The 16,986-nt window shown below is 33.2% G+C and overlaps 2 protein-coding genes across 3 annotated transcripts; one reads left to right on the top strand and one right to left on the bottom strand.

Moving 5' to 3' along the window:
- Window positions 1–73: 73 nt before the first annotated feature.
- Window positions 74–3,532, top strand: LOC140827052 (protein CHAPERONE-LIKE PROTEIN OF POR1, chloroplastic). Of its 2 annotated transcripts, none has more exons than XM_073189639.1 (3): window positions 74–575; window positions 1,594–2,010; window positions 3,123–3,261. In XM_073189639.1, exons 1-2 carry the CDS (start codon window positions 228–230, stop codon window positions 1,981–1,983), a joined length of 738 nt encoding a protein of 245 aa, XP_073045740.1. In that variant the 5' UTR covers window positions 74–227; the 3' UTR covers window positions 1,984–2,010; window positions 3,123–3,261. The 2 variants fall into 2 exon arrangements, with proteins under 2 accessions (XP_073045740.1, XP_073045739.1); XM_073189638.1 differs by having other exon boundaries at window positions 77–575; window positions 1,594–1,954; window positions 3,123–3,532.
- Window positions 3,533–4,008: 476 nt separating this feature from the next.
- LOC140827051 (probable protein phosphatase 2C 60) lies at window positions 4,009–7,749 on the bottom strand. Its single transcript, XM_073189637.1, has 5 exons — window positions 7,444–7,749; window positions 6,545–6,971; window positions 6,098–6,465; window positions 5,206–5,442; window positions 4,009–4,657 (listed from the first exon to the last, which is right to left on the bottom strand). The coding sequence occupies exons 2-5, from the start codon at window positions 6,861–6,863 to the stop codon at window positions 4,388–4,390; spliced, it is 1,194 nt and encodes a 397-aa protein (XP_073045738.1). The 5' UTR covers window positions 6,864–6,971; window positions 7,444–7,749; the 3' UTR covers window positions 4,009–4,387.
- Between the last annotated feature and the right edge of the window lie 9,237 nt (window positions 7,750–16,986).

Here is a 16,986-nt window from a genome sequence, read left to right as displayed (position 1 = left end):
GGACACGTGGAGGGGATAACTTTGAAAGGGAAAAAAATCAAAATTTATCTTAAACGTAATTTTATTACATGATTATTATACATAGGAAGAAGTTCCATAGCTTACTGCCAAAAAGGCGACATCATCATCTCCCTCCCTTCTACACTACTTAACCATGATAGCTCCCCAATAATCTTGATTGCTTCTGCCATTTGCCCCTTTGATTCTTCACACAGCCACGTACGAAAATGGTTACAGCTCTATTGGTCCGGCCAAATCACTCACTTCTGGCCTGCGGACCGGCCGGTTCATATCGTCCCAGTCCCCCAACTCGTCGCCGGCCTCCTTCGTTTCCCATAATCAAGGCGTTAAAGCCAGACCGTCGTGGTTCTTGGGGTACACTGTTCACCCGGCGCGTGTTAGCTTTGCCAATCCAAGCTGGCTCACGAGCTGACGATTCGGCGTCTTTCGAGATGTCCGTTGAGAATGCCCTTAAACTCCTCGGTGTTCCTGAGGAGGCTTCGTTTGAGGATATTCTTCGAGCCAAGAATTCCCTTGTTGCTGCTTGTAAAGATGACCAGCAAGCAATTTCTCAGGTCTGTTGAAATTTCATGTACATTTTTTTTTGGGAGGGTCTTTACTATTTGCTAATAGCGATTACTCATGTTTTCGTGGAAACTAAGTTGTGGGATTTGCTTATTACAGTAGATTTAGTGTTTATATTCCATTTCATAATTTGGGAATTACGGGTTTCTGCTCAAGTTTGTGGCTTTATATATATATTTATGTGAAAATTTTGTTTCTGTTTTGTTTTAAGGTTTTAGGAATTGAGGAGAACAAAAGTTCTTGATTTTTGTTAGTTTTCGTGTAATTTGCTAGCAAGTTTTGTTCATCCATGGTTTTAATTAGACGTTGAATATAAGAAACATGTCTTCGGTTCTGTACAAGGATTATCACCTAACTTTGTAGACACACCAAATTAGAATCCAATATCAATTAGTGACTTCAGTGGAAGAGGGAGAGTGGCCTGCATTAAAATTATTATTTCGTCACTTTTACATTTTAAAAGAAATTATAGTATTTGTTTTTACCCCTATGAAGAACTAGGATACATTTGATTCAATTTAGCAGAAGAGAGACTGTAACTTGAATACTGGTGTGCACTGCCCAGTTTTCCTAAAGTATGGAAAAATGAAGATGGATTTGAGCTTTGAAAATCAATATGTTGAGGGCACGGGGAACTGTAGGTGCTAAACAATCATTCGTTCATTCTAAAGAAACCAGATAATCTAGACTCCGCTAATCCACAATCGCGGAAAGAAAAAAGAAAAGCAACTGGATTAAATAAAAGATGAGAGAAAATCCACCAGAGTTAGGATAATGTGCCCGTATTGCATGCCCATGAAAATGTGCTCATTTGATGAAAGACACGAGTTGAAACATTTAGTGATTGGATTATCATAAGCTTCCACATAAGAGATGCATAGCTTCTGAAATTGTAGACCAGTTAACTTCAATCTTTTTTATATGTGTCCTGCAGTATATATCAGGACTTTGCATAGAGCTATTTCATTCTTGCCAATACATGGTTTAATATGGCTTATCACCATACAGTTAGAGGCTGCATATGATATGCTGCTAATGAAAAGCTTATCACAAAGGAGAGCGGGGAAAGTTGTGGATAGCAACATTCGTTATGCTGATGTTAAACCTGTAAATGCTCCTAAAATGGATTCAATGCCTAAATGGCTACAGAGTACTGTAAAAAATTCACCCCTCTCGGTTGAAGTACCATCAACCAGTGACTTGGGTGTGCAAGCTGGAGTTTATGGGGCTTTAATGGTCTTGACATATATAAATGGAGTTACAGCATCTTCCACGGCGCCATATGCAGGGGCTGATGTGCCTGGCCTGATCTTAGCAACTAGTTTTGGGACATCCTTGTATTTCATGACCAAGAAAAATATCAAGTTGGGTAAGAAAACATATGACATTATTCATTAGCAGGGTGTGTTTGACGCTATATTTCTGGTAAACCCCCTTTTAAATTTAACTATTCTAGGCTGATTTGACTTATTGGTTTTGCATTTTTTTGGCTGTCAATGATTGTCTATAATAGTACTTTGAGCAAAGTTTTGATGTCGTGTTTCTGTTTGGGAGCTCGTTTAACCATATTTAATTGATTTAAGTCCTTGGTTTTGCAATTCTCTGAACGTCCAAAAAAAACCTATTTTTATATGATTGTCTACGGTAGCACTTGTCAGACTTCACAGGTTTAGAAACTATTAAGCAGGCTGTTTGCCAGTATGACCATTTCACTTTCTTGAAATGACATATTGCACTTGAAATTCTTGATTCGTGTTGAGTAAGTGTATATGGATACATGTAACAAGCAAGGATACTAAAGCTCCTTTCAGGGGAACCAGAAAAAATAACTCTAAGCTAGTCGGTATCCTGTAGTAGTTCAAGGTGAAAGGACTTGTGAAGAACGTCGAAGAAACTTCTCCCTGATTTCTTTGTAATTTTTTCCTTTTCACTCACAGAAACTTGTGGGGGAACGATAAGCATTGTATTTTGCTCCTTGAGTGAAAGAGAGACATGAAAGATCGTTGACCGATTTTTAACATATGTTGGTTATTCTTGGGAACCTTAAGTTCGAGGTCTAAAAATTGATGAAGTTAAAAATTTGTAGCACTGCTCCCAATGAGCACGTAACAACATTGAATTTACTGATATTACAGAAATCATTTTTTTTATCTGCCTCGTGTCATGCTTGAATACTCATTCCAGAAATATGCTATTGTTCTTGTTGGATCTTGAGTTATATATAACGAGTCTCGTCGTGCTACGAATGTGATTTTGTTTTGTGCGTCTTGATGAGGATTCTCTAGGTGGCTTCCAGATCTCACGTCCTTAGAAGTTAGGATATATAAGCTTCATTCCAATTCTGGTTTTACTCTTTTTACTATATTCCGTCATAATAGAACTATTTTAAAATAGCAGATATAGACTGAATAGAGCGTGTGATGCATACCACATGTCTACCCTATAACTAAATCACTTGCGTCTTAATTTTAGTTATATCAAATCTGGTTTTAGGATTTAATATTTGAATTTTAGCATGAATAATAACGTCTATGCAGGGAAGGCAACAGTGATTACTATTGGAGGGCTTGTGGCTGGTGCAGTAGTGGGTTCAGCAGTTGAGAGTTGGTTGCAAGTTGACATCGTCCCGTTTATGGGAATTCACTCTCCCGCTACCGTTGTGAGTGAATTTATACTATTCTCACAGCTATTGGTGTCCTTATACTTGAGATAGGATGACTCACAAAGTGATGACATATACGGCATATTCTGTCATGCTATGGTGGTGCTTGTGTATGTAATTCCTCGCAAAAGCCAATCCATGCTGTCATTTGTCCATCAAGTACAATGTGGTAGAATGTATGTTAGTGAATATATTCGCTTCCATCTATATCTATACAGCAGTTTTGTGTTTGTCCTGGATTAATCATGAAAATAGTGATCTTTATTGTACTCAGTTGCCTTGAAACTTTGGATGGTACCTAAGCCGTCATTATATTTTTCGTGCATGTTGGACAGAAACTATTGCCGAAAACGTTGTCCATGGTAGTTTCCTTTGTTGATTTGCTTGTTACACGGAAACAGATTGGAAATTTGTCATTTTTTTCTACGAAAAATGGTTCAGGGAATGACGTGAAAGTGCTGAAGGATGGTTTAATCTTCTTCCAACTCAAATATTACATAATTTGTAAATTCTGATTCTTACAAAATAATTGCCGGGAAATTAATCAATTCATGATAATAACTCCTCAAGTTGTTTATCTGTTCGAGGTACAAGGATCGCCACTTTTCAAAAGAAAAGAATTGAGTGACAAACTCAAACCATTGAGAGTCATCGACTAGATCTAACTGAAAAGAAGTAAACCTGAAGCTGCATTGTGAATCACCACCATCATCGAAACCAACAACCTATATGAACAAATATGCAAAACTTACAAGTAGCTATTTTCTTTCCACTGCAAGCTGTTTTCCTTTATCTTATTAGCTTAAACTTATCTCAAAATAAGAGTCAACAAGGTCATTTAGCCTCAAGTTTCACAAGTATCTACAAGGGATAAGAAGATAGAAGAAAATATAGGAGAAGAGCATAGGGATATAGAAGACAAATGCAGATGTAAATCTGCTCCAAAAAACAAACTATAGTGGATGTCACCTTGAAGTTGGGTTTCTTTGCTGCTTCACTTTGGCACCAAAATAATAGGGAGTATTCATTCGTCTTCAATTTTAAATTACAGAGCACATTAAAGAATTCCAGGCTGCTGCTCTCCTTTCTCTATTAGCTACCTGCTCGTATTCACATAGCGTCAGAAGAAACAGTTGACAGTCAAGTAGAGCCAGTTTCCATGGGCACGGTAAATGGTGCAAGAGTGTTGGGAGGAAGATTGATGCCACCTCCCTTAATGGATATTTTAGGAGTCTTGACTGAACTAGCCCGACTCACCAGATTTGAGTCAAGAAATAACACCACAACTGTGATGTCATCATGGAAGTGACGACGCACCCCGCGATCAATTTTCTTCAGGTCTGAGTACCTCATCTCCCTCTTCTTTGCGGCCTCTTGCAATGCCGTTTTCACTAATCTTCTTGCAATGCCCTGCACAGTTAAGGTTAAAAAAAATTGATACTTTTCTTCTCACTAGAAGGTAATTTTAATTTTGATTTTAATTTTTATGAAATGGAATGCAACATGGAAATTAAATACATAATATTTTTTTTACTATCAGCACGTAGACACTGTTTGTTTCCCTTACTTTGTCCTATGCAGCCTCTAATTCATTTTTCGCCACTTAAAGTAGCGTCATTAGTCTTTTTAGACATTGGCCGACATTGGCCGACACACGTATTAGCAAATATCATTTATAGTATTCGATCATCATGCCAAGAAACTTGTTATCAATAACAACAGCTACAGTTGGTCAGAAATTGGAGCTAACAAGGACCAAAACTAAGATTCTAGGAGTCACCATGATAGATGCTTGTATAGACCCGAGCTCTCATAAATTTATGAAAGAACAGAAGGTACACAGGAGAAAACACTCAGATGTCCATGTATTAGTTTCAATATGTGTAAGCATGCTTTATGCACTATGTTACAATCCAAACAATAAAGGCAATATCGTCTCCATGGGTTAGATATCTTACACTGTGTGGATGATTTTGGACCAGATCAACGGCTTCTTGGTTGGTAAGATGCTCCCAAAGGCCATCTGAGGCAAATATGACGAACTGGTCATGAGGTAGTAACGGTTGCACGGTAATTGCTGGTTCTGCGCTTAAAATTGGTCTTTTAAAGGGTTCACGCAGACGAAATTTTGCATACAGTGGCTCCCTGTTATATTCAGCCTTCTTCAAATACACGTCTCCGATAGATCTTGAGATCTGTAAAATGACACATTCAGACCAACTAAACACTGACCAAGGTCAAATGCAACAGCTCGCCCAAAGATAAGACATCCCATGCCGAATGAATATTTAGAGATGATTTGCTGGCTTAAACACAAATCCCACAAATATTTATTATAGATGATTTGCTGGCTTAAACACAAATCCCACAAATAGTAAATAGATAAATAAATGGTAAGAAATTTTTTGCAGGATTTCCCAAATGTAACGCGAAATAAAGAAAAATTTTGTCCAACCGTTTTGTCTTAAAGGATGCATCTCTAATTGTTCAATAGTTCTAGATTTCATAATGGTCAGTGCAAATTATTTATTCTATCAAAAGAGGATCATGATGGAACCAATTGGCAGATAATGAACTAAAATTTCTAAGCCACAGCTAATCATGTAGAGATCATGCATGAGAAGCTGGCAAAAACCATGTCACCACAGCATCAGCCTTTCACGTTTAGGAAGGAACAGTTTCAAAGGCAAATGTGGTCCCAAACCATCTCTTCATAAATGTACAATGGGAATCTGATTAAGATTTTTCCACTTCTAGGACACGGTAGTTCCCATCATGAATTAATAGCCAACAGAAACGATAGCAGCACAGAATAAAGGTTTGCAGCAAAATGTGGTCAAATGAACCAACCTGTATAAGACCTTTCACACGCCATACATTATGTTTTAGAACAACAATTTGTGGGTCATCAGGGTGTAGAGATTGCAGCTCCTTTCTCACAGACTCATGACTCGCATTGTGCTCAATCGAGAGTTGAACGGCGAGGACCTCCTCTGTAGCCTTGACAAGTCTCCCCAAAACAGCACGAGAATCACCAAGACTAGCAATATAAAGAGTTCCACTGCAGATGATTCCAACAAGGCAGCAGGAGCCTACCGCTGCTATCTGGGGTTTCATTGGCCATTGCCTGCTGACGACTGAGAAAAAGCCATCTTCCGTAACTTCAAATGCCTTCCGAATAACCTCTACTGACATTGTTTGATGTTCTGCAGTGAACCCTGAAAAAATCGATGCATATGATAAATAAAGTTGGTTTCTCAAGATCACCACCGATTGAACAATAATTACAGGGCTTACTCTTCAAATGTTGAAAGAGGTGCTCGTTGATGAAACGAGAAGCCTCAGGACCGCCATGTCCATCATAAATTCCCACAAAAGTACCATATGGACCTGAATCATTCGAACTGAGACAACCAGATTCAAGTTGGCTCTGATCCTCAAGTAAATTATTTGCTTGAACTACAGCCATCGAAAAATCTCCGCAAAAATGCTGCCCTGAGTCCTTATACCACAGAAGTCCATCTTGTTGACCACCGGAGTCTGAACTTGTGCGAGCATATCGCTCAGCCTTTGGCCGAAAGCAGGCCCTCAATAATTTCAATAACCCAGAAAACATCCCTCATCTCATCTGAACCACCATCAAATTATCAGCATCCAACAAGCACTGAGGCTAACTGTTTTCCTAGATTAAACTCGATTGCATCACCATAAATCAATCTCTCGCCTACAAGCACAAAGTAAGACCAGATACCAGCACACACAAAACAAACAGATTTAGAATATGAACGAACATCAATAATCTAAGAAAATGAAAACCGATATATATGCATTATGATCACCTACTTTACGATTCCGGAAAGTTGATATAAGGAAACTAATAAAAATATAAAAGGACCTTCCAAGTAAACACAGGTCCTATATTAACAATCCAAAAAACCCAGGAACCTGACCGTGTCAAGAAAATTCAGCTCCGAGGGAAAGAGGGAGGGGAGGGTTCCGAAATACAAAGTGGTTAAAATTAACTGATTTCTCGGGCCATTTTTGGGTCAACTGGTTGAAATTCTAGAAGGTTCAACCACCCAAAAGCAGGAGGGAAAAAAAGTCTTCAAACCCTTGAGCCGCCAACAGCATCAATTCAATTTACAACTTTTTCGAATAGAACCATACACAAGATTGAGATATGCAAAAGAAGTTACCTTTACAATTAATTTGGAAAAAAAAAATCTGAAAGTGAGCGGAATTAGATCTTTAGATCCATCAAATCCAAGGGAAAAGGAAAAAAGTCAAGTGGGTTTTTGTTTTTAGTTCTCTTTTTCAAGCAGAGCAAGATTTGTGAATGTGAAGTGGTGATGAAATAGTAAAAAAAGAACCCCAAAAGATTTATAGGGAGAGGGAGAGGAGAGGCAGAGTATTTATAGAATTGCGTGCTTGATCAAGCGAAAGTGTGGACAAACCCCATTAAAGTTCAACAATGGAGAGGTTCAAGCCAGCGAAGGAGAGGTCCGGTTCAGGGCTCCACACACACTATTAGATAGAGAAAATATAGAGAGAGAAAATGAATAAACATTTTTTTTGGGATGTTTTGTTTTATAACTTTGGTCAAATTTTTTTTAAAAAAAATAGTCTCTAGTAGTGTATTTGTTCACTATATGGGAGGGTTATTTTTTTAAAAAAAAGTTTGACCAAGTCTATTTTTCCAAATATCCCTTTTTAAAAAAAAACATTCTAAATACCTTTTTTATATTTAGATTAGATAAATCAATTAAATGTTTAACAAAAAAAAATTATGGTAGTAGAAAAATTAAAAAAGAAAATACTTGTACGAGACGGTCTCATGGATCATATTTTGTGAGACGAATCTCTTATTTGGTCATCCATGAAAAAGTATTACATTTTATTTTAAGAATATTATTTTTTATTGTGAATATCGATAAGATAGACATGTCTCATAGATAAAGATTCATGAGACCGTCTCATAAGAGATCTACTCAATTAAAAACTAGATGATAAAACAATCTGGTTGGGTTGGGTTGGGTTGGCAATTTCCGGACTGACCAAAATGGTGTTAAAAGTTGTCGAATTTGGTTAAGTTTGTCTCGCATTTGGTTAAGTTTGTCCCACCATGTAAAAAAGAGGATTGACTTGATAATTTTCTACTTGCTCGTTCAGACATAGTACTAAATGGTGTATTGAATAATTCTTATATGCAATTTATATGTATTTGAGATGAAAATTTACCAAAAACATGACTGTTGTTATTCCCTCAAAACTAAGACCAATAAAACTGTACATGTTGTGAGGGTGTTACGTCTTGTGTATGCTGCACAATATATCAAAAGATAACTTAAAGAAAACTTCCGTAAGAAATCATTGAACAATATGGTTAAAAAAATACAATATAGCAAAGCTTAAAATAAATCAAATCAAGGCATGTACAAAGTATAGTGTCCTTAAAACAGATTTGTCTCCTCCAGTATTTGCCTCGAGGATAAAATTGGACGTTTGTTTCACATGATACAACGGAACAACCAGCAGTAACCTAACACTAGGCACTACAACAGCGAACTGAAAAACACATGAACTTTATCACGAGATAGAGGAGAGGAGCAGCAGCCGAAACAAAGAAGAGAGTTGAACAAAAATATAGGAGAGTGAGTTGTGTTATATGGAAGGACTCGATGCTGCCTTTATATATAGACACTCAGGTTCCTTACCGAAAGGCCAAAATTCAATCCAGCATGAGCACCAACAAGAAGACCATATGGAGAGTCAGGCAGATGGAAGATCATCCACAATTGAATTTTTGAAAATAAAAATAGCAATAGTTAGTTGAAACTTTGTCGGTCGTACACTTGCACACAAGCCAAGCTTTTTTCAGTGCAAATCGAGCACATGATATGGGCCTCATGCGCCTACGTGCGCGAGAGAGTTTCTGGACCAATCATTATTATATCATAAAATGTAGGTCAATATAAGCTTACTAATACTATTATTATTTTCTTATATGAGATATTCTCACTTACCATCTACTTATCATGATCTTTTACTTGTCCAATATTCCATTCAATATGAACAAGCCCAACATTAAGTCCAACAGTGTAAAACAACTTTGTTAGCTACATCAACAGCCTACTCTATCAAACAATCAAGGAATGTTGTGGTGGCCTTCCATTATATTTTCCTCGAGTAAATATGCTCAATAAAACTACCATTTATAAAAATGATGGTAGGAAACATATATATACACATCTCTACTTATAAAATGCGCTTGAAAAAGTTAGCTAAACGGATGAATATATAATCACTCATTTTACTTTTTGGTCAAGATTAATTGAATAGTATCGATTGTACGTTGTAAATAATTAAAACTTGGAATACTTGTTCAATTACTATTGGCGTACGTGATTTTATTTTGGCTAGAGATGAGCTCCTTCCCGAACGTAACATCTCTCTTTCGGCCAACAAGTTTGAACAGCCAAAGAATTTGACGGCAACAGCGCATAAACCAAACCAAGTCGGTGGCATGGGTTCAGACTTGACGAAATGAAAACACAGATAAGATCTTGTCACACATACAATTTCAAAAAAAAAAAGTAGGTCTTATATATACATCGACAAATGCCCACATGGGTAGAATGAAATAAACCTCATACATACGTCAATGGTCTCGATAAAATTGGAAAGAAACAAAATAAAGAGGTAAGATTTTGGAACTGGGAACGCATTCTAATTTATAATTTATCAAATTTGGAGAGAAAAAAACGGATTTTGGTCAAAAGAAGAACAGGGGACGAGAATGTAATTGAAAGAGAGAAAAATATATTTGAATAGCTAGTTACGACATTAGCTTCCAACACTGAATAGTCTTAATTATGAGTGGATATTTGAACAGTTTATAATTAATACTGATTATAATGAATAGCTTCCCGAGTAGTTTAATGATACAACTCAAATTTTTTACACTGTAGAGTAGTTCGAACATCAAGTTTCGATTGTTTTAACTAACATAGATAATTATTGCATCCAACGATGTTCTTATTTATTCTTCTGATATAAGTTTTCGACGAGTGTTTGATGCTTTAAAAAATGATTATTCAATCTTCACTTAAAAAAACAAAAATCGGGTTTTTTTTAAATTTCTTCACCTTGTATTTTGCGTCTGCTTCATCACAATTTAATTCAAATCAACAAAATGATTTTATGTTGATTATAACTTTGTTTATTAAACGATATTTTATCGAACTTTATCTTTTACAAACACTACAATAAAGATATTTTGTTATTTTATTAAAGAGTATGTCTCATGTGAGACCGTCTCATGGATCATAATCTGTGAGACGGGTCAACCCTACCTATATTCACAATAAAAAGTAATACTCTTAGCATAAAAAGTAATACTTTTTCATGGGTGACCCAAATAAAATATCCGTCTCACAAATACGACCCGTGAAACCGTCTCGCACAAGTTTTTACCTTTATTAAAAATGTAATCACTTATTTACCAAAACTCTATTTCTTTTATAAAAAAAAAAATCGACTTGGCTTTCTACAAATTTAATAACTTTTCTAAACGTATAATCTTTTACAAATACTCTCTAATCAATCAGTGTATTTCAAAAAAAAAAATATGAATTGTTTTATTTTGACGTTTATAAATTTACTTAATCAATAAAGATGTCTATATTTCTATAAGTATGTTTCTTATAAGACGGTCTCACGAATCTTTATCTGTGAGACGGGTCAATCTTACCGATATACACAATAAAAAGTAATACTCTTAACATAAAAATTAATATTTTGCATTGATAACCAGGGGCGTAGCTTCCTTAGGGGCTAGGGTGGGCTTTAGCCCAGCCTAGTCTCGGGATTAATGTATATATATAGTTATATATTTTAGAAATTTTAGTCACTGAGTAAAATTTTTATACATGGATTCTATAAGTTTTAAATAATATAGCATTTGAGCTTATTCTGTACGGGAAATCGGCCTTCAGTCTCCAACCGTCGATTTTTTTTGTGTTCAGTCCCTGGGTATTTTTTTAGTACCACATTTCCACATGAAGTGTACCACATTTTGTATGACATAGTACCACAATTTTGTGGATAGAGAGTGAACCCAAAGAAATGTTTTGATTGGAGATTTTTCACCAACTTTCCCTATTCTGTATCTATGTTGTTATCTTAATTTATATATTTACTCATTTTAATTCTACATTTTATATATATATATTTGTGTTATTCTGATTATAAATATATATTTACATAAATATATTTATGTTATTCTTTATCTATGAGACGAGTCAATCCCACCGATATTCACAATAAAAAGTAATACTCTTAGCATAAAAAGTAATATTTTTTCATAGATGACTCAAATAAGTGATCCTTCTCACAAATACGACCCGTGAGACCGTCTCACACAAATTTTTGTCTTAATTTTTTTACTTACTTTACATTGAATTTATTTTAAAAATTCATTATTATAAATGATATTTATCATGTATCTTGATATATTAAATTTTTAAGATGATTTTTAAAATTTATCTAGTTCATATTATACAAAATATAACAAAAAAAATTTAAAAATACATTAAATAATATTTATATTTTCAATGTCTAGCCCACTCTATTTTAAAATCTTGGCTACGCCCATGTTGATAACTCAAATAAGAGATTTGTCTCACAAAATACGACCGGTGAGACCGTCTCACACAAATTTGTACATATTTCTATTAAAAAATTTCACATCGTGTGGAATATGGGAAGATACGTGTAACGATCAAATATGAACTCGAAATCATAGGTTTGACAAAAGTAGAAATCAATAATTTACTGAACCTAATAAATAGGTTGCCCGACATTTGATTCTCAAAAATCAATAGGGCCGCTAATTAAATTTTATATATATATATATATATATATATATATATAGAAAATGTATCCTATTTTTTGAATTACCCTGAATAATTCAAAACCATTTGTTAACTCGTATAGAATGAATTCAATCTATTCTGAGCAATTGATAATATATACAATGCACACAATTATTGAGCCGGCCAGCCATTTTCAAATAATAATGACCTTATTTCGTCGTACCCAAAAAATAAAAGTAACATTTTGTATATTTTAGGTAATCTATTATCGTTACAGAGAATCTCGGTAATAGAGACAAAAATGATGTTTTGGTCTGTTTTTTGTTCTTTCAATTTTGTCATCATATTATATCAATATTACATTTTTGTTTTTGTTTTTATTTTTAATGAAATAGTACTTTAGTCCCTCGATAATTATAAAAAAAATTGTACACAAGCACCGCGTGAGCAAAGTTGCTAGCACTGATAATGGTACGATTCAAAATTAGAGTCTGCCGGTGATGAAATTGAATGAATTCAGCCAAACAAATAGAATATGCAGGTTCATCTCATGTACTAGAACAATTAAGAAAATAATATTGAGTTATCATTTGTCACATAAGTCTAAAAAGCAATATAAAAAAAAAATTACTAGCATTTTTTCCATTAGGGAAGTAAAGGAGTCTAGTCGAATCAAGACGAACAATATCAGGTTTGAGCTCGACTCGTTTAAAATATCTATAGGCTCGAGATGGCTCGTTAATATCTCATTTAACGTATTTAACGAGCACGTTAAACAATATCATTTCCGAGCTCGTCGAGCATTTTTAGTCAAATGGTCAACTAAGATACGAGAATTTAAGATACGACTCATCGTTTATAGTATTTCAATCATTTCACTAACACTCAGATTTCAATATGAGAAAATGCAAGTTGCTTGTGTACTCAAGGCCCTATAAACTAATCAAGCTCGACATAAACGAGTCGAATATCCTTAAGATCGAGCTCGGCTTGATAAAATTATCAAGCTTGAAATTGAAATCGAGCTCGTCTCGATAATCTTAACGAACAATCTCAAATGTATTTTTTACCAAGTCGAGCTAAGCGTCCCTATTTTTCCATCACCAAATACAATGGAAGAAATAATGTTTTGTATCGCCCTAATATATTATATGCGTACATATATTTTGAGCACTAATCTATATTCCGATCGCGTATGAAGTGTTTTACTAGGCAAGGAAAGTACTAATTATAATAACAAATCTTAAGCTGGGCTGCTCAAGAGTAAGGTACTACGACTAATTAGAATAGTCGATTCTCTAAATAATAATAATAAAAAAACTAAATTTATTTATAACAATTTTAAATTTGTAAAATTTTATCTTTTTGAAATAATATACTAAATAACCCTCTTTTAGTTATAAATTGTTTTCTGAAAGAAAAAAACAAAAACTTCGATAAGATCGTCTCACATATCAATTTTGTAAGACATATTTCCAATTCGAACTAATTTATGAAAAATATATAAAAATCTATTAATTATGAATTAACTTGTGGGTTATTTTTTTAAATGTTCAAACTTGGAATTTTGGAGGAACCCATTAAATCTTTTTGAAATAATATACTAAAATAACCCTCTTTTAGTTATAAATTGTTTTCTGAAAGAAAAGCATAAAAACTTCTATGAGATAGTCTCACAAATCAATTTTGTGAGACAGATTTTCATCTCGAACTAGCTTATGAAAAAATATATAAAAATCTATTAATTATTAATTAACTTGTGGGTTATTGTTTTTAATGTTCAAACTTGGAATTTTGGAGGAACCCATTAAATTTGATGGTACTCGTACGTAGAAAGAAGTTGATTCGTACGTAGCCTTGAAATTAAACCTATATATATTCGAATTCTTGATTTAGTCTACTTAGATTTTTTTAGGAAAAATTCAACTATATTAATGACAATATGACTATAGAGTTGGAATTTGAAAACTTCCTTAATTGCTTGACGTTTTAGTTAACTTCCCAATCATTTAATATTCTACATCCTAACATTTTATAATTCATTTTTATTTTGTTACAAAAAATAATTATTATTTTTCTATTAACGATTAAGAATAAATATTCTCTCCATCGTATTGATGATTTGTTTGATCAGTTACAGGGAACCAGTATATTCAAAGATTGATTTGAGGTCAGGATATCATCAGATACGAATTAGAGATGAGCATATGAAGACAACATTCAAGATCAGATATGAGCATTATAAGTTTTTAGTTATGCATAATTTTCTTGTAGATCTCATATATAATTGTGTATCCACTTTATGGTATGAGTGGTCCAATAATAGTTGATTAATTAAATTGAACTTATTAAATGTGAAATAAATATATGATTTGCAATTAGAAAACTCATTATACCATTTTGTGGTAGGGTTTTTTTTATATCATAATTTCATGTAACAATTATTCTCTCAATTTTTATTATGGTAACGTTAATTGTCATTATGTTGTATTAAATATGAACTATAATAAGATTGAAATGATTTCATTTATTATGTTTAAAATCGTGATCATTATATATTATTATTTTTTTTATAGTTGTATATTTTTTTTATGTAAAAATATTTTTTGTAGATTATATTTGTTTGATATGTTTTTGGTAATTTATTTGTTATAAATTAATGAAGATATTAGTTGTAATAATTTATTGTTAATATTATTGTTTTATTCATAATTTACGTAAATACGTGCATACATAGTTACACACACAGATCAGTTTTGTGGGCCAGTTAGTATCCTTCCCATTTGATTTCCAAAGCCCAATACACGCAAGCCAGACTCACATGAGCCCAACAAAATCCTCCCCTCAATTTCTAATTTGCCCAAAATTGCATTTTATTTCATAAATAAATATCTATAAAAAATATCAATAAAATTTATGATTATTAATTTTACACGTATACATTCATAAATATAATTAATATAAAAAAATTCACAACTTTCATTAAAAAAATTATATTATGTTTACTAAATCACATGAAATTTTACCCAACTACATATTGGTAATGAAATGTATGAATTAGGTATAAACGGAAGAGTAAAGAGAATTTTTTTACTCAAAACTTCAATTGAAAGTTGTAACATATCCAAATGAAAGGAATAAATAAAACAGTACTAAAAACAGAATTTTGGCACTTATACCTATTAAGGTTTATAGGGTTTTGTGTAGATAAAAAATAAAAAGATTCGGTATTTGGGAGATAAAGACACAAAAATCGGAAAACAATATAGAATCTTTCATTGAACACTTAACCGATGAATTTCGGTGTTCAAAAAATGATTCGCGGAGAAGAGAGATATTTGTACTTTAATGATTTTTGAGTAGAATACCATTTGAAGTGTATAAGAAAGGTTGCATTTATGAAACACGTATGCGGATGGCTATAATATCCGACTTCTCTTTTATTTTAGTACCTTCTATTCGGGCAGCCCCGGTCAGCCTTTTATCAAACGAAAATCTATATTCAATGCAAAAAAGAAGTAGAATTTTTTTCTGATAATTCCCTATCGACAACATATCTAACTAATAGATATCTATAATTTATGTTTTGGGGTTTACATAGATTCATATATTTTGTTATAATTGAAATTGAGAAGGATTTTTGGATATAAAAATATAAACACTGATTAGTTTTATATCAATTTGTATTTTCTTATGTATGTCATTAGGAAGATACAATTTTGAAATTCAAATCTGCAGAAGCATTCAAAAATTCAAAGTTAAGTATAAGCCGTCAATAGTTAATGGTTCAAATTTGTCGACGGAAAACCCACATGTGATTTCTCAGTAGAAAAACAAAATTTTTTTTAGCATTGTGGAATTTGAGATACTCTAGAATGAATCGAAGGAATGGATCAAATCCAAAACAAAAAAATATGAAAACTTCCAAGTGCCATAAAAATTTAGTAATCCGAGAAGATTTTTGTATCATTTTCGTGACATGATCGAGTAGTTATTACAATAATTATTATAATTACTATAATTTTTATTATTGAATATTATTATATTAATAACAATTATTACACCAGTCAAAATATAAAACTATATATTACATGTACATGTTTAAAATAATTATGTGTATCGATTTTATAATATCATGCTGTTTTGGTAATTATCATTAAAAAAAATCTTATAATACCAAACATATCAACAAATTTAAGCTTCATTATCTTATTTTATCCAAACACTTTAAGAACTTATTTTTACAATAAGATCATATATAAATTGTTGGAACATTTCATGTGTTCGTAATCCTGATTTTGATATTAACAAAACTTGTTATTGTGTTTGTAAGATATTTACTCAAGTGTGAAGTTATTAACACAAGAAGGAAACTGAAACTGAGTTTAGCCAAATTGAATTTCTGGCATGTTTTAGTGTTTTGATGATATCTCTCAGCTTGATAATTCAAATAACAATTCGCTAACTTGACCGACCAGAAAATTCAATTTGAAACAAGTCGTGTTTCACGTCAGTTGGGCAAAATCGTATGTTATCTAGGCCAAATCATTCGCTGAATGACCAAACTGATTACACAAAAACAACAATCAGTTGAATCTCAGCTCGATGATTGGAATGAAGCGATTAAGTATGTGTTGGAATGATAAGAAAATGGTCTACAAATCATCTACAGAATTCAAAGTCTGAATCAAAGCTTAAGATGGTGATAAATGACGATGAAACTACTAGTTCGGCATAAACTGAAATGAGCAATGCTGATTTCAGCACACCAGATTAAGCTATTGATCAATCCAGTTTCAACCGCTTACCAGTTTCAACCACTAACTAACAGCTGAACGACCATTTGAAGCTCGGGAAAATGTCCAA

The sequence above is a fragment of the Primulina eburnea genome, chromosome 3 (assembly GCF_022965805.1).
Source record: "Primulina eburnea isolate SZY01 chromosome 3, ASM2296580v1, whole genome shotgun sequence".
NCBI lineage: Eukaryota > Viridiplantae > Streptophyta > Magnoliopsida > Lamiales > Gesneriaceae > Primulina > Primulina eburnea.
Note: the sequence above shows the minus strand (reverse complement) of the source record. Positions and strands in the feature narration are given on the sequence as shown.

What these genes read in the sequence shown, in the direction of transcription:
- LOC140827052 (XM_073189638.1), top strand. Translation starts at nt 228, where the DNA reads ATGGTTACAGCTCTATTGGTCCGGCCAAATCACTCACTTCTGGCCTGC. An exon ending in ACCAGCAAGCAATTTCTCAG is followed by an intron (nt 576 to 1,593) that starts GTCTGTTGAAAT and finishes ATCACCATACAG; the next exon opens with TTAGAGGCTGCATATGATAT. An exon ending in CAAGAAAAATATCAAGTTGG is followed by an intron (nt 1,955 to 3,122) that starts GTAAGAAAACAT and finishes ACGTCTATGCAG; the next exon opens with GGAAGGCAACAGTGATTACT.
- LOC140827051 (XM_073189637.1), bottom strand. Translation starts at nt 6,863, where the DNA reads ATGTTTTCTGGGTTATTGAAATTATTGAGGGCCTGCTTTCGGCCAAAG. An exon ending in CCTCTTTCAACATTTGAAGA is followed by an intron (nt 6,466 to 6,544) that starts GTAAGCCCTGTA and finishes CGATTTTTTCAG; the next exon opens with GGTTCACTGCAGAACATCAA. An exon ending in GTGTGAAAGGTCTTATACAG is followed by an intron (nt 5,443 to 6,097) that starts GTTGGTTCATTT and finishes GTCATTTTACAG; the next exon opens with ATCTCAAGATCTATCGGAGA.